We start from the raw sequence: 24,623 nt of genomic DNA, 5'->3' as shown, positions 1-24,623 counted from the left end.
TTGTAGAGTTATTAAAAAAAAATTACTATAATGCATGATCTGTGGGGCTAGAGTCCACTGAATGTAATTTCTTCTCTTAAAGTCTTATTTTAGGAGACTTCTATCCTTCCTCTCTTCCCCTACCCTGGGAATATATTTCTCTGTGTCATTGATTGGCACTGGCTAGCTATAGTACTATTAAAGTTTAAAAAGCTGATTAGATAATACTCCAAAGTATTACTGTAAACTTGGTCTTCGTGTTGCTCTTAGCTAGTGTTTCTTAAATTGCTACTTAAGTAAGACAATTAAGGAACAAACAAAAGAATGCCAGAACTCCAGCCTGATGATTATAGTGTTGTAAGCCGTCTACTTCCCTACCTTCTGGCATAATTAAAGTATGAATTGGCCATGTTTGCAATTTAACATAGCTATTAAGTTTTACATATGCCAAAAAAACATGAGCTCACGCATGCCTTGCTCTGAAATTGTTATTTTTATGTGTTCTGTGTTCTGCTTCCTCACCAAGACTCTAGACTATGAATGAAGGTATGTCTCTTATTTATAAATCCCTATAATCTTAGTATAACATCTTAAGCACAATGACCATTGTACTATGACCAATATAGTAGTAAAAATTGGAAAAGATTAATAAATGTTATGTATCATGAATAGTATGTGTATGTCCACATGTGTATGTACAGGTGAAAGTTAAGCAAAGATGATCATAGATGCCAGACCCAAAGTTCATACCAAGATGCTGGACAATAAGAGAAGGTCAAAAAATGGATACCTTGCCTTCTAAGAAGAATATTAAGACCAAGTTACTGGGCTTTTGGTGGTTATAAACTTACATATATTCTGGGAAGACAAAGTCTTTGGCATCTCAAATTTAATACATTCAAAACAGAAATCTTAATTACCTACTTAGTTTCATTCTTTCAACAGATATTTCCTGAAGGGCTACTGTGTGCCAGATACTGTCTGGTGCTTGGAATATCCATCAGCAGGTGTAGTAGATATCTCTGCCCCTGTGTTGCTTATAATCTAGTCTAGAGAAATAGGCAGTAAATAATAAACTTAATAGGTATATTGTTAAGTACTGTAGAAAAAAGAAAAAGTACGAAAGAGTGAGTGGAATTGTGAGTGTTGGTGGGATGGGCTTTGGGATAATGTTGGGGAGAAGCAAGTAGCAACTTTAAATGGGGAAGTCAAGTTGAAATTGGAGCAAAGAGCTGGAGGTGAGGGAATTAGTCAAGCAGGGATATCTGGGAGAAGAGCATACCAGGCAAACGGAGTAGCTAGAGCAAAGACCCGAAGTCAGGAGGTACCCAGTGTATCCAGTGAACTGCAGGGAGGCCACTGTGGCAGATGCAGAGCCGGTGATGGAGAGAGTATGAAAGAAGGTTAAAGGGGGAAGGGAAATGGTAGAGGACAAATCACATGGGGCCTTAAGCCTCTGTAAAGACTTTGGCTTTTAGTCTGAGTGAAAAAGGGTGTCATCATAAAAAAGAGTAACATCTGACTTAACATTTTAACAGAATTAATTTCGCATCTCTGTTGAGAAATGAATATAGAAGGGCAAGGGCAGGTACAGGGAGAACTGTTAAGAGTGATTGAAGAAATTCAGGCAGAGAAAGGATGGTGGCTTGTAAAAGGGCAGCAGCCATGAAGGTGAGGAGAAATCTTTGGATTCTGGATTTTTCAGTTAGAGCTACCATGAGTTTCTGATGCTTTAGATTGGAATGTGACTCCAAAGGTTTTTGGCCTGAGCAGCTGGAAGAGTGGAAGTTCCATTAGCCATGATAGGAGAGTTTGCAGGTGGAGCAAGTTCGGAGAAGATGAAGATACCTTAAGTTTATGATATGCAAGTAGAGATGTTGAATAGGCAATTGGATGTACAAGTCTGGAGTCTGGGAAAGAGGTCTTCACTAGAGATAGAAATTTGAGAGTTGTCAGCATGTAGATAATATTTAAACCATGAGACATCAAGGGAATAAATAAGAGAAGAGGACCAAAGACAGAGCTTAGGCATGTCATAGCTTGAACCTTTGTTCTTCTCCTTTCAGATAGTTAATGACACTACTATCGTCCTAGTTTCCCTAGCTAAAAATCTAAAAGTCGTCCTTGATTCTGTATAAACAAATCCTTTCTAAATCCAGATCTGTCTGCTTCATCTCCCCTACCAACAGAAATCTTAATTATGATCCAAGCCATCATTTTTTTCTAATTCTTCACTCTGCTTCCCCTTTTACTCCTCATCCCCCAGTCATTCTCCACCCAGCAGTCAGAATTATCTTTTAAAAAGGCAATTCATGGGACACCTGGGTGGGTCAGTTAGTTAAGTGTTCAGCTTTTGATCTCAGCTCAGGTCTTGATCTCAGGATCATGAGTTTAAGCCCTGCGTTAGGCTCCATGTTGGGCATGGAGCCTACTTTTTTTTTTTTTTTTAAAAGGCAATTCAGATTATATCACACCTCTGTTCAAAACCCTCCAATGTCCTGTATGGCAAGGGAAGCAATCAACAGAGTAAAAAAGCAGACTATGGAAAATACTTGTGAACCATATATCTGATAAAGGGTTAATATTTAGAATATGTAAAAAACTCCTACAACTCAAACCTCTCAAGTAATCTGATTAAAAGTGGGCAAAGGACTTGAATAGACATTTCTTCAAAGAAAATATACAAATGGCCAACATATATATGGAAAGATGTTCAATATCACTAATCATCAGGGAAAAGCAAATCATAACCTCAATGACTTATCACTTTATACTCCTTTGGGATGGTCAATCTAAAAAAAATAGCAAGTGTTGGTAGGGACGTGGAGAATTTGGAACCCTTTGCGTGGTTGGTGGGAATATAAAAATAGTATAGCTACTATAGGAAACAGTATGGAGCTTCCTCAGAAAGTTGGAAATAGAATTACCATATGATTCAGCAGTTCTGCTTCTGAGTATATATACAAAGAATTGAAGCAGGATCATGAAAAGATATTTGCACATTGAGGTTCACTGCAGCATTATTTACGGTTGCCAAGAGACAACCTAAATGTCCATTAACATTTGGATAAAGAAAATGTGGTATACACATATAGTAAAATATTATTGTGCCCCAAAAAAGGAAGAAAGCATGTCTGATAAAGGACTGTGATCTAAAATACAGGAAGGACTCTTAAAACTCAACAGCAAAAAATAACCTGATTAAAAAGTGGGCCAAAGACCTTACCAGACACCTTACCAAAGAAGTTACACAGGTGACAGGGGCCCATGAGTGGCTTAGTCAGTTAAACATCTGACTCTTGATTTTGGCTCAGGTCATGATCTCAGGGTTGGGGGATTGAGCCCTACATCGGGCTCTGTGCTCAGCACAGAGTCTGCTTGTCCCTCGCCCTCTGCTCCTCCACCCACTTGCTCTCTCTCTCTCTCAAGTTAATAAATAAAATCTTTAAATAAAAAGAGTTATACAGGTGGCAAACAAGGAAAGATGTGGGGTGCCTGGATGGCTCAGTCAGTTAAGCCTCTGCCTTCTGCTCAGGTTGTGATCCAGGGTCCTGAATGAAGCCCTGTATTGCATCGGGCTCCCTGCCCAACAGAGAGTCTGCTTCTCCCTCTGACCCTCTCCCCACTCATGCGTTTTCTCTCTCTCTCTCTCTCTCTCTCTCTCTCTCTCAAATAAATCAATAAAGTTAAAAAAAAAATAAAGAAAAGATGCTCCACATTGCATGTCATCAGGGAAATGCAAATTAAAGCAACAAGTTACGGGCTCCTGGGTGTCTCAGTTGGTTAAGCGACGGCCTTTGGCTCAGATCATGATCCTGGAGTCCCAGGATTGAGTCCCACATCAGGCTCCCTACCCAGCAGGGGATCTACATCTCCCTCTAACTCTACCCCCCCTCTCGTGCTCTCTCTCTCATTCTCTCTCTCAAATAAATAAATAAAATCTTAAAAAAAAAAAAAGAAAGAAAGAAAAGCAACAAGTTACTACTTCCTACCTACCAGAATGGTCAAAATCCAGAATGGCCAAAATCCAGAACACTGGCTGATGAAAATGTCAAGCAACAGGAACTCTCTTTCATTGGTGGTAGGGGAATGCAAAATGGTGCAACCACTTTGGAAAACAGTTTGGTGGTTTCTTAAAAAACCGAACCTACTCTTACTACATGGTCTAACAGCTATGCTCCTTGGTATTTACCCAAAGGAGTTGAAAACATATGTCCACACAAAAATCTGCATACAGATGTTTATAGTGGGTTAATTCATAATTGTCAAAACTTGGAAGCAACCAACACCTCCTTCAGTAGGTAAACGGGTAAGATAAACTGTGGTACAGCCAGACAATGGCATATCATTTAGCACTAAAAAGAAAAACTATCAAGTCATGGAAAGACATGGAGGAACTTTAAATACCTATTACTAAATTAAAGAAACCAATCTGAAAAGGCTATGTACTGTGCTATCCCAACTCTGTGACATTTTGGGAAAAGCCAAGCCATATGGAAATAATAAAAAGATTAATGGTTGCCAAAGCTTAGGGAAGGGGAGGGCTTAGTAGGTGGGGCACAGTGGATTTTTAGGGCAGTGAAACTGTATGATACTGTAATGGTAGAAACATGGAAGATCTCTGTACCTTCTCAATTTTGCTATGAACCTAAAATTGCCTTAAAAAATAAAATTTATTTAAAAAATCAAGTGACAGGAATGGTAAGGTAATAAATTTTCTACAGAACGAGTATGTGGGCTTATCTGGGTGTAGAAGTGGTGAAAGTGGTTAGCTGTGGATGCTTATTCCCCTTTTTACTTCCCTCTTCCATTGTACACATTTTGAAAGGGTTTGTTATGTCTCACCCCCCCCCCCCCCCCCCTTTGTGCAGCTGCATCACCCTAGATTTTGCCTTTTTTTTTTCTCTTGTTACCTTCTTGATAAAGGGAAGTACAGTTAGAATAGTAGGCACTTAATAATGCTTTGGCATGAACATCCTTCACAACTTTAAGTTCATGTATACCTTTCATGCTCATGCTGTCAAAAATCTTAACCTCTCTCTGTCTGTCCTACTTCTTACATTTGTAAAATGGGTGAAATAATACCTACCTTATACACTTGTAAAGATTAAATGTTAATATTCTTAAAGCTCATAGGACAGGTCTGGCATATGGTAAAGACCCAAATGTAGAACTGTTATCATTATACTGTTGTTATTAACTGGTGTGTTTGTGTTCTTCTTAACTGTTCATCCTGTCAGTCAAATAGATTTCCTTTATGTCTATTCCTTTTCAGCATATATTCCTTTAACCTTCCTTCTTGGTCTCCTCTGTAATCCAAAAGCCTTCCCCAATTTCAAACCATGTTTTGAAAAGAAAATTTATAGATGCAAAGATGGCCAATTTAATTTGTTTGGTCTTTCTGAGAGAATAAACATTTTTTCCCTTATGTTACAGGTGGTATGCAAGATTACAATTATGTGTGGGCCAACTGTTTTGAGATCACATTAGAACTATCTTGTTGCAAGTACCCACCTGCTTCTCAGCTTCGACAAGAATGGGAGAACAATCGTGAGTCTTTGATCACATTGATTGAAAAGGTAAAAGTAGCTGACTGAAAGGTTGGGGAATAGAAATAGCAGATGATATAAGGGAGAAATTCAGTTGCACTGGAGTAACAATCTTTAACAGTTCTTTTCCTCTGGAGGGCTTTCTCTGATTGTCTTAGAACACTTTATAGACTGAAATAATCAGCCAAACTTGTACTGTCAGGTTCTTACAATGTCATGTGATCACATTTGCTAGAGAGCCTTTACCACTATATGAGCCATGGACATCAGTTTAATTTAAATATCAGGCAGGGTAATATACTATTGAATATACCAGAAATTATTACTTAATGAAAAATTATTACTTGTTGAGAAAATTAGAAGTCTTGTTTGGAGGAGAGGGAATTTCGAAAGCATATTACTAGTCTACATGTCAGACATGTGTTAAGTGTAAGGGACAATATTTTTTGTCTATATTTTATTTTCACTTGGAGGCATTGAAAAATATTTCAGCAAAATAGAGACACAACCTTATTTAACTTTTTTAGAAATTCTAGCATCAATGCAGAGAGAGGTGATGTTCTCTTGCCTTCCAAATTGTCTGAGCCATCTACTTTGATTCATGTTTTTTTAGGTTCACATTGGAGTTAAAGGATTTGTTAAAGATTCAGTAACGGGATCTGGTTTAGAGAATGCAACCATCTCAGTAGCTGGTATTAATCATAATATCACAACAGGCAGATTTGGTGATTTCCACAGATTACTTGTCCCTGGAACTTACAACATTACAGCTGTTTCAACTGGGTAAGAATTTAGAATCTGAAAATTCCTTTGTTTATACCTAAGAGAGAAATACAGTCTAGGAAACATTATTTACTGTACCTGGCTTTTATTTTTTCCTTGTTTTCTGATTTTTTTCCTTTTACAACGAAAAAATAGTATTGTAGAGTACTCAGTCAGAAAACAAGGATGGAGTACCAAAATAGAAAAAACTCAGAGCTCTGGGAAAGACATTTTAAAAAGTTGCCCTAACATCAGCTTTCTAATACAAGAAATAAGTGGTTTCTTACCTCCCCCGGCCACTTTTCAGGAATCTCAGTTTGTTAAGGATTTAATTGAAAATGTTTCATTTAATTTTGAGCTTTTCTATTTGGGAAAGTAGTTGGAATGTCAGTGTGATAAGGCACAGCAAAGGATTGAATGGTTTATCCCTTCTTTGAGTACTGTAGCAATGGTTATGGTGGGTTAGTGACCTCCATCTTTCATATTATTCTTCCCTTGCATGTAACTTTTGGTAAGCATTCTAATACATGGAACTGAGAAGACGGTAAGAGAAGTAGTTCTTTAAAGACTTAATCTGGGATTCTCTGAGATCATGTCATAAAAGTCTTGAATTTACCCATTTATCTTTATTTAGTTTGAGTTTTGATAGACCACTGAGTGTAAGAATATGAAAAGGCTGTTGTGCTTTTATAATGTTAAAGCATTGTGTGTTTGAATTTAACTCCAAGCCACCTACTTTAAAAAAAAAAAAAAATTTTTTTTTCAGGTATATGCCACTGACAATTAATAATATAATAGTGAAAGAAGGACCGGCCACAAAGGTGAATTTTTCCCTTCGGCCAACTGTGGCTTCAGTAATCCCTGACACAACTGAGGTGGTAGTAACTGCTAGCACAGTCGCTCTGCTTAATAATCTTCCTGGAACACAATCCTTCCACCAGCCAGTTCAGCCAAAGGACTTTCACCACCACCATTTCCCTGATATGGAAATCTTCTTGAGAAGGTTTGCCAATGAATATCCTAACATCACCCGGCTTTATTCATTAGGAAAATCAGTAGAGTCAAGAGAACTTTATGTAATGGAGATATCTGATAACCCAGGTGTCCATGAACCAGGTAATAATTATAAATAATTTCAGTAGTGTCTTTCAGAGCTATGTACCATATTTCTGTGTTTCATCTAGAAAAGTCACCTTAAGTATGTGTAACTGGAACAAAGAAAATGTAACCAATCTTTTGCAAGAAAAAAAGAAAATTCATTTCATAATCCATATTAGGCACAGTATTTAATATACTGCATAGATTAGATTTTTTTCTGCTAATGGTATTTTCATTTTCATATTATATGGCACGTGTGTGCATGTGTGAGCATGTGCGCACGTGTGTGTATGTGTGTCTGCTTTGAGCCTGCGCAGATGTATATATTCGTAAAGAACCTGCTTTATAAGATACTTTTTCCTGTTTCTTTTGCCAAAATACATCTTTTCTTAATTTTTGGTTCAAGGTCTTACATATGTTGGGGAAAAAATAGAGTCCGTGGTAAAATAAAAAGAAAAGAAACTCTTCCTTTTAATTATTTTGTTTTTAGGTGAACCAGAATTTAAGTACATTGGAAACATGCATGGAAATGAAGTGGTCGGACGGGAACTACTATTGAACCTCATTGAATACCTTTGTAAGAACTTTGGAACAGACCCTGAAGTGACAGATTTAGTCCGCAGCACTAGAATTCACCTTATGCCTTCCATGAATCCTGATGGGTATGAGAAGGCCCAGGAAGGTAAAGAATAGCTATCTATTAATGCTTAACCTTTTTGGTTATCACATAGCATGATTATTTGGGAGTAGAAGAGGATTTGAACTGGTTGTTTCCTTGGATTTTATTATTTTGTTCTTACATAATTGTTCTGGCTTTTGTATTCTTATAAGATAGGCTAGTTCATTCAACAATTATGATATCAGGTTTACATTTAATGGAGTTCTCCACTTCGGTAATGGCTCTTATTTCCTAAAGATAATATAACATTTTAATAAATTTTTCCATTTTAACAATAACTTTAAATAACTTAATTATTTGATTAATAAGAAATTAACAAATAACTTAATAAAAAAAGTTTAATTGCTTTTAAAATTTACCATTACCCAGTAATCTTGTTAAATTACTGTATTGGGAACACTGTCACATAGGTGAAAACTCAACACCAAATCTCTTTTGAAGCCAGTGATTCTATATTGACTCCCAGTTGTACTCCCCTTGCATATTCTAAACCTGCTGAGGTATTGACTTACCATTCCTCTGCCTCCTCTGGGCCAGCCCATATCCGCCCCGGGGCAATATAGTCAGAAGAGGGTGGGGGGCAAGTTGCTTACAGGCACCACTTTATGCCGAACATGAGGAGTGTGAGAGTCTGTTTTTTCCCCACCCGCGGTTCCGTCCAGGCAATCATACCAGTGAGTAGAGTAGGTACCACCATACGAATATGCAGCCACATGGCTCTCACTGAACACTGAGAGAATCAATTAACGAGTCAGCAGATTAATCCACTTTTTGTTATTCAGTGTACTTCACTAAGGACCTTCCTTATTGTCAGCCTCACAAATCCCTCCACATTCCTCTTTTGAGACCTTTGCTGAGAGCTAGAACGACTCACTCACTACCAGTGAACCCCCCAGTAGGTTTTTCTCATTCACTTGCACATTTTCCTCATCGCTATGATTATAGTAGGATTCCCACTCCTTATTAAGAAAGAGTAAATTTAAATTCAACCCTTTCTTCATCAGGTTAAACTTCCAACTATGTTCTTGACTGACTACCTTTTTGTGATTACTTTAATGTAAGCATATCAGTTTTCTTCTTTTCATTCGGTCTGTTTCTTTAGGATGTTTAAGTGACGTGTGTACCAATACAACAGAAACTCCCTCTGATCTGTCGTGTCCCCTCGACATTGTGATCGTGTCAGTGTATGGATTATTGGCAATTGAGCAATACATTTTTTTGAGCCAGTACTTTAATATAATTTCTCTAGTTGGATTTTTTCTTCCCCTCAAAGTATGAACAGAGGGCAGAAAAGAGAAAGGATAATGGTTTCACCTTTCTGATGAAAAGATCTGGAGGATATGGTTTCACCTTTCTGGTGAAAAGATCTGGAGGAGATACACTTTTTTTAATGTTCAATACCGAAAAATGTATGTTTTAATCATAGTGTGATTAATCGTAGTGAAGGCTGATGTGTTCACATTTACTTTTGGATTAAGATAGCTGAAATATTATGTGTTGGGTTAAAATGTAAGTGAAACCTGGCTTAAATTTAAATACTTTATCCTACAGGAGATTCAGTAAGTGTAATTGGCAGAAACAACAGCAACAACTTTGACCTGAACCGAAATTTCCCAGACCAGTTCTTTCAGATCACAGATCCTACCCAACCGGAAACTATCGCTGTAATGAGCTGGATGAAGTCTTATCCATTTGTACTGTCAGCAAACCTGCATGGAGGTAATAGCAACCTGATATTCCATTAATTAATTCTTGTTGAGAGCATTTGAAAATCCTGGTGGAATGTTATCTGTTTATAGTTTCAGGCTATCTTAAAATGGGTATCCTATTACTGATTTTACAGCAGAAAATAATAAAGATCTTTTCTCATTGCTTTTTAAAAAAATTTTTTTTATTAACATATAATGTATTATTAGCCCCAGGGGTACAGGTCTATGAATCGCCAGGTTTACACACTTCACAGCACATACCTTCCCCAATGTCCATAACCCAACCACCCTCTCCCTACACCCCGCCCCCGCAACCCTCAGTTTGTTTTGTAAGATTAAGAGTCTTATGGTTTGTCTCCCTCCGGATCCCATCTTGTCTCATTGCGTTTTAAGCTAATTTCCTATTTTCCCCCTTTTCTTTCCTACTCTTCCCCTACCCTATCCTCCCTCCTAAATCCTTCTCCCTCTCTCCTTCCTCTCTCTCTCCCCTTGTCCCTCTCTCCCCCACCCTCACTTAGTTCTTCAAGTGTTTTATATGTATCCTTCACATGTGTTTTATATTCATTTATATTCATTACTCTCACTGGGAATTTGGTAACATACTCTCTGTCATTCAGAGCAATTAAACACTAACAAACTAGAAATCTTTAGTCCTATTCTTCACTAGAATTTAATACTCTTTTATGTAAGTTTAGAAGACATTCTCTTATTTTTTCTTTGCTATTAATTAAACTGTAGCACAGTGGCCTCGTTCTTCTGTAGTGTTTGGGCGTATACACTTTCATAGAATTCAGCAGGAATTGGTCAGTTGGATAGGATGAGAGGTCAAGATTAAAAATCATCACAATGTCTGACTAGGGCTATATGAGTAAGAGTGAAAGTGTAAATACCAAAGAGAACAGAAAACATATGTCTACAAGTAAACTTGTACATGAATATTCATAGTAGCATTATTCATAATAACCTAAAAGTATAAACAACCCAAATATCCATCATCTGATGAGTGGCCAAATAAAATATAGTATACTCATACAATTGATTATTATTTGACTCTGAAAAGCAATGCAGTCCTGATGCATTTTACAACATAAATGAACCTTGAAAATATGCTAAGTGGTAGAAACCAGTCACCAAAAACCATATGTTACATGATTACATTTTATGAAATGTTCAGAGCAGGTAAATGTATAGAGATAGATAACAGATTCATGGTTGCCTCAGGCTATGGTGAATAATGGTGGGAGGAAATGGGAGTGACTGCTAATGGGTACAGGGTTTTCTTCTGGCATGATGAAATGATCTATAATTAGATGGTAATGATGGTTGTACAACCCTGTGAATGTACTAAACAACATTGAATTATATACTTTAAATGGATGGATTATATGTTACATGAATTACAGTTGACCCCCGAACAACATGAGAGTTAAGGGGGCTAGCCCCTGTGCAGTTGGAAATGCATGTATAACTTTTGACTTCCCCCAGACTTAACTAGTAACAGCCCACTGTTGGCCAGAAGCCTTACTGATAACAACAACAGTTGATTAACATGTATTCTATAGGTTATGTGTATTATATACTGTATGCGTAGAATAAAGTAAGCTTGAAAACAAATTTATGTTACCGAGAAAATCATTTTTAGAAATACATTTATTCATTTCTACAAAATAATTAAGAAATACACATATAGTATTATATTGATAAAAATCTGCATGTAAGTGGATCCATGCAATTCAATCCCCTGTTATTCAGGGGTCAGTGTTCAATAAAGCTGGGTTTTTGTGTTATTTTTGTCTTTGTTTTAAAGAGCAAAGGTATTCGCATCAAGGGTAAGGGAAGTAATTAAATGTCAACATATGTTGGATTATCTAATAAAGTATCAGAGCTGAAATTTGATGGAATATAGATTAACCTGGCATGTTATTTATTTATTTTTTTATTCATTTTACCTGCGATTTTAGAATGACAGTACACACCTATGATGTTTATAATACCAGCTAGATTCCAATGAACATAATTTACAGATTGACATATGTGGTATCAAGACCTTGGCATGGTGGGAGATACATCTTCAATCATGTGGACCTGTTTCTTTCCAGGACGTATTTTGCTATAAAGTTCCCTCTTAGAACCACTTTTGCTGCGTCTCATAGGTTTTGAATGAGTATGTTTTTATTTTTCATTTGTTTCTATGAACTTTTTTATTTTTCTTTTATTTTCTGATTGACCTATCTATTTTTTAGAAACACGCTATTTAACCTCCATGTATTTGTGGTCTTTCCAGATTTTTTTCTTGTGGTTAATTTCTAATTTCATAGCATTGTGGTCAGAAAAGATGCATGGTATGACTTCTGTCTTTTTCAGTTTGTTGAGACTTGCTGTGTGGCTCAATATGTGATCTGTTCTGGAGAGTATAACATGTGCAGTTGGAAAGAATGTGTATTCCGCTGTTTTAGGATGAATATATCTGTTAAATCCAGCTGGTCCAGTGTATCATTCAAAGCCATTGTTTCCTTGTTGATTTTCTGTTTAGATGATCTGTTCATTGATACAAGTGGAGTGTAAAAATCCCCAATTATTGTATTATTATCAATTAGTTCCTTTATGTTTATTATTATTTTATGTATTTGAGTGCCCCCTATTGGGTACATAAATATATATTCTGAGGATTTTATTTATTTATTTGTTAGAGAGAGAGAGAGCACAAGCATGGGGAACGGCAGGCAGAGGGAGAAGCAGGCTCCCTGCTGAGCAAGGAGCCCAATGTACAACTCGATCCCAGCACCCTGGGATCATTACCTGAGCCGAAGGCAGACACTTAACTGACTGATCCAGGTATCCCTGGGTGCATAAATATTTACCGTTGTTATATCTTCTTGTTGGATCATCACCTTTATTACTCTATAGTGTCCTTCTTTGTCTCTTGTTGCAGTCTTTGTTTTATTTTTTCATCTATTTATTTTTAAAAGATTTTATTTATTTATTTGAGAGAGAAAGAGCAAGAGGGAGCATGAGAAGGGGGATGGGTCAAAGGGAGAAGCAGAGTCCCCGCTGAACAGGGAGCCCAATGTGGGACATGGTTCCGGGATTCCAGGATCATGACCTGAGCTGAAGGCAGTCGCTTAACTAACTGAGCCACCCAGCGCCCAGTAGTCTTTGTTTTAAAGTCTATTTTGTCTGATTAAATATTGTTACTCTGGCTTTCTTTTGACATCCATTTGCATGATAGATGTTTGTTTTTCCGTTTCCCTCACTTTCAGTCTGCAGCTGTCTTTAGGTCTAAAATGAGTCTCTTGTAGACATCATATAGATGGATCTTGTTTTTTATCCATTCTGTCACTCTCTGTCTTTTGACTGGAGCATTTAGTCCGTTTATATTTAGAGTAATTATTGATAAATATGTATTTATTGCCATTTTATTATTTGTTTTATGGTTGTTTCTGAAGATTTTTTCTGAATATTTCTTGTCCTCCATGGTTTGTGATATATTCAGATTTCTTTCTCTTTATTCTTTGTAAATTTATTAATTTGTGAACTGTGGTTACCATTAGGTTTGTTTTTGATTTTTCTCTCCTTTTTTACTCAGGGAGTCTCCTTTCATATTTCTTGTAGGGATGCTTTACTGGTCATGAACTCCTTTAGTTTTTGTTCGTTTGGGAAAATCTTTATCTCTTCTTCCATTCCGAATGATAGCTTTGCTGGATAGAGTATTCTTGGTTGTAGGTTTTTCCCATTTAGCACTTTGAGTATATTATGCCCCTCCTTTCTGACTTGGGAGGTTCCTGCTGAAAAATCTGCTGATAGCTTTATGGGGTTTCCTTTGTATGTAACGGTCTTCTGTCTTGCTGCTTTTAATATTTTTTCTTTATCAGTGTATTTTGCCATTTTACATTTTACATTTTACAATGTATCTTGGTGTGGATCTGCTTTTGTTGATTTTGTTGGGGGATCTCTGTGCTTCCTGGATCTGGATATCTGTGTCCTTCCCCAGAGTAGGGCAGTTTTTAGCTGTTATTTCTTCAAATAAATTCTCTGCCCCCCTTTCTCACTTTCTTCCTCTGGGACTCCTATAATACAAATCTTTTTTTTTTTTTTTTAAGATTTTATTTATTTAACAGAGAGAGAGAGAGAGAGACAGAGAGGAACACAAGCAAGGGGAGTGGGAGAAGGAGAAGTAGGATTCCCGCTGAGCCAGGAGCCTGATGCAGGACTCGATCCTAGACCCTGGGATCATGACCTGAGCCAAAGGCAGACACTTAACGACTGAGTCATCCAGGCGCCCTATAATACAAATCTTATTGTGTCTGATGGAGTCACTGAGTTCCCTAAGTCTGGACTTGTTTTGCATAATTTTTTTTCTCTCCTTTGTTCAACCTTATTATTTTCCATTACTCTGTCTTCTAGGTCTGTTCATTCCATCAAACATTTAATTTATTGACCCCTTTAACTCTGCTGTTATTCCTTATCTCTGTGTTAATGGTCCCACTGATGTCCTCTGCTCTTTTCTCAAGTCCAGTGAGTATCCTTATAATCATTGCTTTAAATTCCTTATCAGGCATGTTATTTATATCTGCTTTGTTTAGATCTCCAGCTGTAGCTTTGTCCTGTTCTTTCATTTGGGATACATATCTCTGCCTTCTCGTTTTGTCTAAGTCTCTGTGCCTGTTTCTGTGTATTAGGAAAGTTAGCTATATTTCCTATCTTGAGGATAAGGGCCTTATAAAAAGGTCTAGTATTGTTCTGCTCTATGTATCATCCCTTCTTCCCCTAGAAGGCTGATGTTTCTAGGAATGTCTTCAATGTGTGCTATGTGTGCTCTGCTGTTTTGTCCTGGTTGCTTTATCCTTCAGGCCAGTTGCCTGCAGAGGCTCTCTTTGCCTGTTGTGGGCAGTGTTTGGTTCCTGGCTTGAATGAGGTGAGTTTTAACTAGATATGCTCTGGTTTGCTTGTGAGATGAGACCTGTTGCCACCACCACTGGGACTGGGGCCCTACAGAACTCCCAGTTCAGGAGACACATTGTGGGCAGGGGCTTAGGCCAGTCTTCTGGGGTGAGGGTCCATGGGGTTGGAACTCAAGCAAGCGAGACTGGGAAGGGTGGTTCTTCCAGAGCACGGAGGTGGGAAGGTGGAGGAATGGGGGGATAGAGCTTGGTGTAAGCAAGTTAGGTAGTGAGTGTCAATGCTACGCTGGTTCCCCTAGGTGGCCCTGTGCTTATGCTGAGGAATGGGGGAGGGAGATCGCTCTGGACAGTTTCTTTGTTCCTGGAGAAGTTTCTCGGTAAATGCTGCCTCTCTGGGACACGGTCTGAGATGAGCAAGTAACCTCCCCACCTTGTGCCCCAGGTGCTCTTCAGATCACTGCTTTCATTGCTGTATGTCCACACACAATTTCCCCTGCCTTCTCTTAAAGAGCAGCCCCAATGTCTTCTAAGCTCTCTCAGAGCCAAGCATGCTGACATTTAAAACTCCAGGCTTTAAGCCCCACTGGTTGCAAGGACTCGTGGAATTCAGGCCTTTTTGCTTTCTAAACCAATTGCTATGGGGGTTTGTTTTCCCCTGTGCATCCCTCTGTCTCTCGACCTTCTCTGCAACCATGGTTCTCTCTCCACTGCATGGTTCTCTCTCCACTCCATTTCTCTCCTAAACCATGTCTCCACATTTCCTACCTTCTTCTGTGTGGCCTCTTCTCTATGTTTAGTTGTGGAATTTGTTGTGCCAGACTTCAGATTGATTTCTGGGGTATTTAGGGTGATTTGATAGTTTTCTAGCTGTATTCATGGGATGAAGTGAGCCCATGGTTCTCCTATTCTACCACCATCTACCCCTCCCTCTTGATGATATATTTTGTTTTCTCATCATAAAATCTTTAAATGGGTTTTGAAATCTTAGCAAAGAAATTTAACAGAGGATTTCTTTGGTGTCAAAAATTTAGAAGGATTTTGTCTTGTTTTGTTTTTTAAAGATTTATTTATGAGAAAGAGAGAGAGTGCACACAAGCAGGGGGGGCGGCAGGCAGAGGGAGAGGGAGAAGCAAGCTCCCGCTGAGTGGAGAGCCCAACATGGGACTCGATCCTAGGACCCTGGGATCATGACCTGAGCCCAAGGAAGATGCATAACCAACTGAGCCACCCAGGTGCCCCAGGAGCCCCAGGATTTTGAAAGAATATAGAGAAAAGTAAAATTCCTCTTTGTAAAGTTTGATACAATTTTTGTATTGAGGTAAAATTCATACAACAAAAAAAATTAATCATGTTAAAGTGAACAATTCAGTGACATTTTGTGCATTCACAGTGTTGTGCAGCCACCATCTCTATTTAGCTCTAAAACATTTTTCTCTCCCCAAAAGGAAATTTCTTACCTACTAAGCAGTTGCTTTCTATTTTCCCCTCCCCTCAAGCCCTGCTAACAACCAGTCAGTGTTCTGTCTCTGTGGACTTGCCTGTTTTGAATATTTCATAGAAATTGTGTCATGCAATATGTGATCTTTTATGTCGACTTTTGCTTAACATAATGTTTTCAAGTTCATTCAGATTGTAGCATTTATTATTAGTACTTCATTCCTTTTTATGGGCAAATAATATTTCATTGTATGTATATTTCATTGTACATATGTATGTTTATTTATCCATTTTTCCACTGAAGGACATTGGGTTGTTTCCACTTGTTCACTATTATGAATAATATTGCTGTGAACAATGGTATAAAATATCTGAGTCCCTGCTTTCAATTCTTTTGAGTAATTCCATGCTTAGTGCTTTTTAAAAAAATTTTTAATTCCAGTGTGGTTAACATACAGTGTTAATATTAGTTTCAGATGTATGATATAGTGATTCAGCAACTTTCTGCATTACTTAGTGCTCGTCATGATAAGTGTACTCTTAATCCCCTTCACCTATTTCCCTCCACCCCCTAACGAGCTTCCCTCTACCCCCTAATGAGCTTCCCTCTGGTAATCCTCAGTTTGTCCTCTATAGTTAAGAGTCTGTTTTTTGTCTGTCTCTTTTTCTTTGTTCATTTGTTTTGTTTCTTCAGTTCCACATGAGTGAAATCATACGGTATTTGTCTTTTTCTCCCTGACTTATTTCATTCAGCCATTTTTTAGCTTTTTGATGGAAAAGCCATCATATGATGATTGCCTCTTTATCTTTTTAAGGAACTACCAAACTGATTTCCACAGTTGCCATACCATTCTACATTCCTGGCAATGTATGAGGGTTCCAGTTTTTCTATATCCTCATCAACGCTTGTTATTTTCTGTTTTTATATTATAGCCATTTTAGTGGTTAAAGAGTGGTATTTCATTGTAGTTTTCACTTGCATTTCTCTGATGACTAATAATGAGCATCTTTTCTTGTACTTAGCCATTTGTGTATCTACTTTGGAGAAATATCTGCTCAAGTCTTTTGCCAATGTAAAATTTTTTGTCTTTTCGTTGAGATGTAAGAATTCTTTATATAGTCTAGATTCTAGACCCTTATCCGATTGCTGATTTTGAAATATTTTCTCCTGTTCTCTATTCTATAGATTATATTTTAACTATTTTAAAATTTTAGCTTTCTTAATAATGTCCTTGACACACAAAAGTTTTTAATTTTGTTGAAGTCAAATTTATTTTTTCCTTTATTGTTCCTGCTTTTTAGGTTGATACTAATTATTTTTTTAAAATAGACTTTCACAGAAATAAGTCTTTTATGACCTTTTTTTTCTGTCCTTGGAAAATTGGCTGTTGGAAAACGGTACTGACTAGAAGTTGATGTTGACTCTTTTCTGTTTGAATTTTTAGATATGGGTTATAATTCTGGGGTGAAATTAAATTTTTTTGACACATTAAATTTGTCTAGGAAGAGGTATTGAAGTATACTTGTTTTTGTTAGAACTATTTTGGGGAATAGAATGAGCATAGTTCTTCATACTTCTTAAATAATTTTTTTTTCCTGTGTCAGTGTTTGCTGGTATTTGTTACTACAAGATTACTTCATCTGAATTCAAATTGAGTATGTTCTTTCAATTCCATTCCCATGAAGTGGAATGATAAAAAGGGCAAATATCTATCTATGGCTTAGCAGTGGTAGGATATATGGACAGATGAACAAATGAAAACCATGTGATAAATAGAAAAATAAGAGATTTCATCTTGGGGTGGGAGAGTAGGCATATGTAGCTCAGGGCTCTTACCTGAGAAATACCTTAACTTCTTTATGCCCTATGAGGACCATGAAGGGACTTGATATCATTTATATATGCTTTAAAGCATCACTTTCTTTACCTTAGGTCATGAAAAATCATACAATGCCACTCCAGTTAACTAATTTCTAATGTGAGCATAAGGGAAATTTTAGCATTTTTTACTGAGTGTAGGGCTGGCTCTGCTATTCCTACATGTCATTTAACCTCTGTGTTTTAGACTCCACATCTGCAAAATGAAGAGCTTGGATTAGTTGACTTTCAAGGATCCTTTCTTATTTTAAAATTCCATGACATTATAAATGTCTGAACTTTACTAGAAGAGCATCACATTTTGCTCATTTTTTCTGATCCTATATATTGTAAAACTGTTTAAATTAAGCCTGTATACTTCTGGTTTTGGCTCTGACATAAATTATACCTAGAAGTTCAGGTACATTCCTAAGACCTTTCTAGTTAAGGCAACCTGTAAGTGTCATGCATAGCTATTTAATATTTCACTTATCCAATGGATTTTCCATTGAGGAAATTAGCAACTTTTTTATTTCTGATGAGGAAATAAGCCTTGGAAAATTGTATTGGTTTCTTCTCTTGGCACTTCTATTGGTACTGTTGTCAAAGTGTACTTTATGTTGGTACCCATCTTGAAGGAGATAACATGATACATTTTCCTTTTTTCCCTTTGCAGGTTCTTTGGTAGTGAACTACCCTTTTGATGATGATGAACAAGGGCTTGCCACATATAGTAAATCGCCAGATGATGCTGTGTTTCAACAAATAGCACTTTCTTATTCCAAGGTAAGCTTGTGTTTAAACAAAAATACTCTCAGATTCATTAATTAAAAAATGGGTTGAGGGGCACCTGGGTGGCTCAGTGGGTTAAGCCTCTGCCTTCGGCTCAGGTCATGATCTCAGGGTTCTGGGATCGGGCCCCGCATCGGGCTCTCTGCTCAGCAGGGATCCTGCTTCCTCCTCTCTCTCTGCCTGCCTCTCCGCCTACTTGTGATCTCTATCTGTCAAATAAATAAATAAAATCTTAAAAAAAAAAAATGGGTTGAAACAAAGTCTGGTAAGACTCTGGTCAAGTGCTTTCTTCTTGGTTAAGCTTTCCATGATTCCTTTCAGTCAGTCTTAACTGCTTTTTCTACTGTTTTCTACCTCACTTTGAATATACTACGTATTTCTCCATTAGCCTTTAATCTCAAGTAATGTCTTTTTGTCTACAATTTTTAGCATAGCACCTGAATCATAATAAACTAAACATGGTAATATAAATTAGCATGCTGGTTTATTTCATTTAGCTAGTGTTTAAGTTATAAACCTACTTGTAGTCTAAGGTAGAGGTTGACAAGCTCCAACTCTAGGGCCAAATCCAGCCCATTAACTGCTTTTGTAAATAAAATATTAACACTGCAACTCTGTGGTCTCAATCACAGCATTTTGTCATTTCACATTGCCCATGCCTTCATTGTGAGATTGTTGGGAGTTTCTAACAAGAGAATATATCTATTATTACACTTTTAAAAATAGTTGCTTTCTGTTTGGGCACACCATGAGTAGAGGGATGTTCATGGCATAAGAGAATATTATACCCTCTGAATAATCAAAATAAAAATTAACTGATCAGATTTTGCTCATATCCCCATCAAATTTGGTGCCTGATCTTATAGTTCTTCTTTTTATCCTCATTGTGACTTTGAGTTCCTTAGCCTCTTTTTGTTTTCTTTTTTTTTTTTTTTTAAGATTTTATTTATTTATGAGAGAGAGAAAGAACATGAGCACACTTGAGCAGGGGGGAGAGACAGAGGGAGAGGGAGAAGCAGACTCCCTGCTGAGCAGGAAGCCTGACAAGGGCTCCATCCCAGGGCCCCGGTATCATGACCTGAGTCAAAGGCAGTCGCTTAACTGACTGAACCACCCAGGCGCCCTTTTTGTTTTTGATTTTAATTCTTTTGATTTTACTTTCTATCCCACTACTTAAGGACATCCCTTTCAGTGATACTCTCACTCACACCTTGGGATACCCTTTTGACCTACCTGCCTTGCCAGTGTCCAATCCACAGTAATTACCACTATATCCCAGAAAAGTCACACAGTCATGGAAATTGACCACACTGTATCTATGCTCTCTAATCTCAACAGAGCCCTCAGTTCTCCTTGGCAGTATTTCATGTTTTGCTCCTTAACTCTTTGGCTCATTTCCTGCTTCGATGATTCTAAACTTTTGTCCTCTATCTGAACCTCCTAATCCCAGCTTTAGTCCCCTTATTCTTAGTAGATCACTTTGCCTTGACTAAGTATAACTTTGAATAACCTGATGTGAGTTCATTCAGATAATGTCTTCTCTGTTATTACCAATTTGTGACTTTCCCGTATTTTCCTCTGTTTCTTGATCCCACCACATCCTGCTTCTTCTGGAATCTTATTCCTCCATTTCTTCTGTTGTAAATGGGAAAGGTGATAATTAAAAACCTTCACTCACAGCCTCCTTTCTCTTAGCCATGATCTGTCATGATCTATCAATCCCCCTTGTGCCCTGCTATATAGCTTCATGGTGAGGAAAAGCAGACCAAGACAATCTGCAAAGACAGAAGAGGGGACTAATGAAGGGTAGGCCTGAAGGTGATGGGATGATCACCAAACATTAAGTACACACAAAGTCTGAAACCTAAATAAAGAAGCAACTGGGCAGAGGAGAGTACTGGAATATTGGGAAGAGATTTCAAAGTATATACAACTTACAAGATCTGGTGCAATTTAAAGGGACAGACATAATTTTAAAAGATAGATGGATTTAAAGGGAAATCTTTCAAACTCTTAACTTCTGGGACAGAAAAAAGGCAAAAATAAATGAAGAAATGCCCTTTGGTAATTGGACAGTGAAGAGGAAATAAAGAAAGAATGGGAAATGTAGGATTGTACAAGACAGAAGAAAACCATAAAATCAGGAGACTCACAGCTGTACCCTTACATCAAGGCAGATAAAACAAAAACAAGGTAAAGTACCTTGACTGCTAGACTGACAGAAAAGGGCACCCTTAACTAAGAATTATGTATAACAGCCCAGTATCGTAAAAACGAGCACGAGATTAGTAAAATCCATGGAGAACTATTTGAGAAAATTAGGAAATGAAATTTTGCACCTATTGTCTAAGGAAACCTGAACTATCACCAAAAAATAATCAAGAAGCAGGAAAAAACTGTAAGTCAAACACTCCAAACAGATTAAATATACCCAAACACACATTGAGTATATGAAAAACCGTGTAGGCTCAGCTGTTTAAAAAATGAAAACAGAAATAGAAAAAAAAAGATAGGAAGAGAACAAGACAAAATCATCTCTAAAACAAAAAGAAGTTATAAGAGCTAAAGACCTTATACTTACTATACAACTACACCATTTCAAACTTACTACACAACTACAGTAATTAAGATACCGCCATACTGACATAACTAAAGATCAGTGAATTAAAATTGAGTACAGAAATAATCTCTTATTTGTATGTTCAGTTGATTTTTTCACAAGGGCACCAAGACAATTCAGTGGGGAAAGAATAATCTTTCCAATAAATGGTGATATGAAGACTGAATAAGTACATGCAAAATAATGAATTTGGGTCCCTTCCTCACATCATATTGAAAAATTATCTCAAAATGGATCATAGTCCTAAATGTAAGAGCTAAGCCTATAAAACTTTTAGAAAAAATACAGGAATAAATCCTTGTGACATTGGGTTAGACACTGGTTTCCTAGAGCACAAGTGACCCAAAAAAAGATACATTGGATATCATCAAATATTAAAACATTTTTTTGCTACCAAGGTTACCATATTAGTTTTCGATAGTTGCTGCAACAAAGTTTCACCAGCTGGTTGGCCTAAAACAGCAGACACTTATTTTCTCATTGTTCTAGAGTCTAGAAGTCCAAAATGAAGATGTTAGCAAGGGTAAACTCTTTCTGAAGCCTGTAGGGGAATCCTTCCTTGTCTCTTCCTAGCTTCTGTGTTTTGCTGGCAGTCTTTGGCATTCTAGAATGAGTACTCCAGTCCTCTGTCTTCACGTGGCATTCTCCCTGTGTCTATAACCAAATTTTCCCTTTTTATAAAGATCTCAGACATATGGGGTTAGGGTTCACTCTACCTCATTTTAATGTGATTACCTCTGTAATCAAATACATATTCTGAAGTGTTTGGGGGTTAGGACTTCAATATATCTTCTTGGGGGGGATAGAATTCAAACCACATAACAGAGTATCAAGGAAATATAAAGACAACCCACAAAATAGGAGAAAATTATATATCTGATAAGAATCTTGTATCTAGGGGCACCTGGGTGGCTCAGTGGGTTAAAGCCTCTGCCTTTGGCTCAGGTCATGATCTCAGGGTCCTGGGATCAAGTCCCGCATCTGGCTCTCTGCTCAGCAGGGAGCCTGCTTCCCTTCCTCTCTCTCTGCCTGCCTCTCTGCCTACCTGTGATCTCTGTCTGTCAAATAAATAAATAAAAAATCTTTAAGAATCTTACATCTAGCATATAGGAAGAACTCCTATAACTAAATAATAAAAAGGCAACCTAATTGAAAAATGAGTAAAGTATTTGAATCCACATTTCTCCAAAGAAGATACACAAATTACCAAGAAGTACACAAAAAGATACTCAATATCATTAGCCATGAGGGAAATGGGAATCAAAACCACAATAAGATAGCCATTTTGTACCCACTAGGATTGGCTATAATTTAAAAAAATGGAAAATGGTAAAGATATAGAGAAACTGGAAAACTTCTGTATTGCTGGTGGGAATGTAAAATGGTGCAACTGCTTTGGAAAACAGTATTACAGTTCCTAAGAATATTAAGTATAGAACTACCATATGATCCGACAATTCCACTCTTAGATAGATGCCCAAGATAAATGAAAACACATGCCACACAAAAGCTTATACAGTTGACCCTTGAATATCAACAGGGGTTTTAACTGCCCAGGCCCACTTGTATATGGATTTTTCCTGCAATACAGTACAGTACTGCAAATATATTCTCTTTTGATTTTTTCAATAACATTTTCTTTTCTCTAGTTTACTTTGTTGTAAGAATACAGTATATAATATACAAAATATATGTTAATTCACTGTTGTGTTATTGGTAACGCAACAGTAGACTGTTAATGGTTAGGTTTTAGGGGAATCAGAAGTTATACCTGGATTTTTGACTGTGTAGGGGCACTGGCACCACTAATCCCTGTGTAGTTCAAGAGTCAACTATACACGAATGTCATAGCATTATCCATAGTAGCTAACATGAAAACAATCCAAATGGCCATCAAATGATAAATGAATAAACAAAATATGGTCTATTCATGCAGTGAGTATTATCCAGCCATAAAGAGGGATAGAGTACAACAAATTACAACTTGAGTAACTCCGGAAAACATTATGCTAAGTGGAAGAAGGCAGTCACAAGAGACCACTTATTGTATGATTCCATTTATATGAAATGTCCAGAATAGGCAAGTCCATAGAGGTAGAAAATATATTGGTGGTTGCCTAGGGCTTGGGAGGCAAGGAAGGCCAGAGAGGAGGTTGGAGGAAAATGAGGAGTGCTAATGGGTGTGGATTTCTTATGGGGTGATAAAAAGGTCCTAAAATTACCATGGTGATTATCACACAACTCAGTAAATGTACTTCAGAAACCATTGAGATGTACACTTTAAATGGGTGAGTTATGTTGTATGTGAATTATATCTCAGTAAAGCAGATTTTAAGAACCTTAAAAAGACTGAGGGGTGGGGCATCCATTCCCATCCATCCCAGTTTATGTATAGGCCAAAAGGAATCTAGAAGTTATGTATCAAAATATTAAATGATCTTTGGCTTACAATTTTTCTTCTTTTTGTGCTCTTGAATTTTCTAATCTTTTTATAATAACATTTATTATATTTTAAGTATAATAAAATTCAATTAATTCAATTAAGTGAGAGTGAAGAAACAGCTTTCTGCTGTACAACATGACAGATACCAACAGACAAGAAAATTTCAAGGTGGCATTAGTGGAAAAAGTAGTGAGTTCTGAATAAAAATTGTTTTATTTTAGTTAACAGTATTACACCAGTGTTAATTTTCTTGTTTTGATCATTGTAGTTTGGTTACATAAGATGCTAACATTAGGGAAAGCGGGATTGAGAGTATATAAAACTCTCTGTACTATTTTTGCAACTTCTCTGCAAGTCTAAAATTAGTTCAGGAGAGAGCAAAAGAAAAGAAAACTGAGTAGTCTTTTGTCTCTGCTTCCTTATTGCTCTCTCCTCTCAGTTTCTTGTCATCTGTCTTCTGCCTCCCTTGTTTTACCTGGAAGTCCCCCCTCAAAGTTTACTAGAACTCTGTTGTTTTTTTTTTTTTTTTTAACTTTCTTGACCTCTGAAGTCTGACACTATTGTCTTCTCCCCTTGATCTCTGCCCCATTGTGTATTAGAAAGCTCTGCCATTTTTCTCTTTTGTTGGCTGGACATTCTCTTTCACTTTTTTTTTCCCTCCATCTTCCATCCTCAGCCATTTTTACCATCTTAGCAATTGCATCCAATTGCATCACCACTGTATGGATGTCTTTTTAAAAAACCGTTTCACGGAATGGTAGTTATTTTAAACAGATGAAAAGATACAGGCAAACAA

General features: G+C 37.2%; 1 protein-coding gene across 1 annotated transcript in view; it reads left to right on the top strand.

Annotated features, from left to right (window-relative positions):
• CPD (carboxypeptidase D) overlaps positions 1–24,623 on the top strand; it is a 77,025-nt gene that overhangs the window by 25,919 nt on the left and 26,483 nt on the right. The window contains exons 3-8 of the mRNA XM_032848464.1: positions 5,416–5,558; positions 6,142–6,311; positions 7,057–7,406; positions 7,879–8,070; positions 9,619–9,786; positions 18,649–18,758. Of these exons, the coding sequence (XP_032704355.1) occupies positions 5,416–5,558; positions 6,142–6,311; positions 7,057–7,406; positions 7,879–8,070; positions 9,619–9,786; positions 18,649–18,758 (1,133 nt within the window). The remainder of the gene's footprint in view (positions 1–5,415; positions 5,559–6,141; positions 6,312–7,056; positions 7,407–7,878; positions 8,071–9,618; positions 9,787–18,648; positions 18,759–24,623) is intronic.

Source organism: Lontra canadensis, unplaced genomic scaffold, assembly GCF_010015895.1.
Source record: "Lontra canadensis isolate GAN:19392208 unplaced genomic scaffold, GSC_riverotter_1.0 scaffold204, whole genome shotgun sequence".
In the NCBI taxonomy this organism is placed as follows: Eukaryota; Metazoa; Chordata; class Mammalia; order Carnivora; family Mustelidae; genus Lontra; species Lontra canadensis.
The sequence above is the reverse complement of the archived record's forward strand: the minus strand, read 5'-3'. Positions and strand labels throughout refer to the sequence as shown.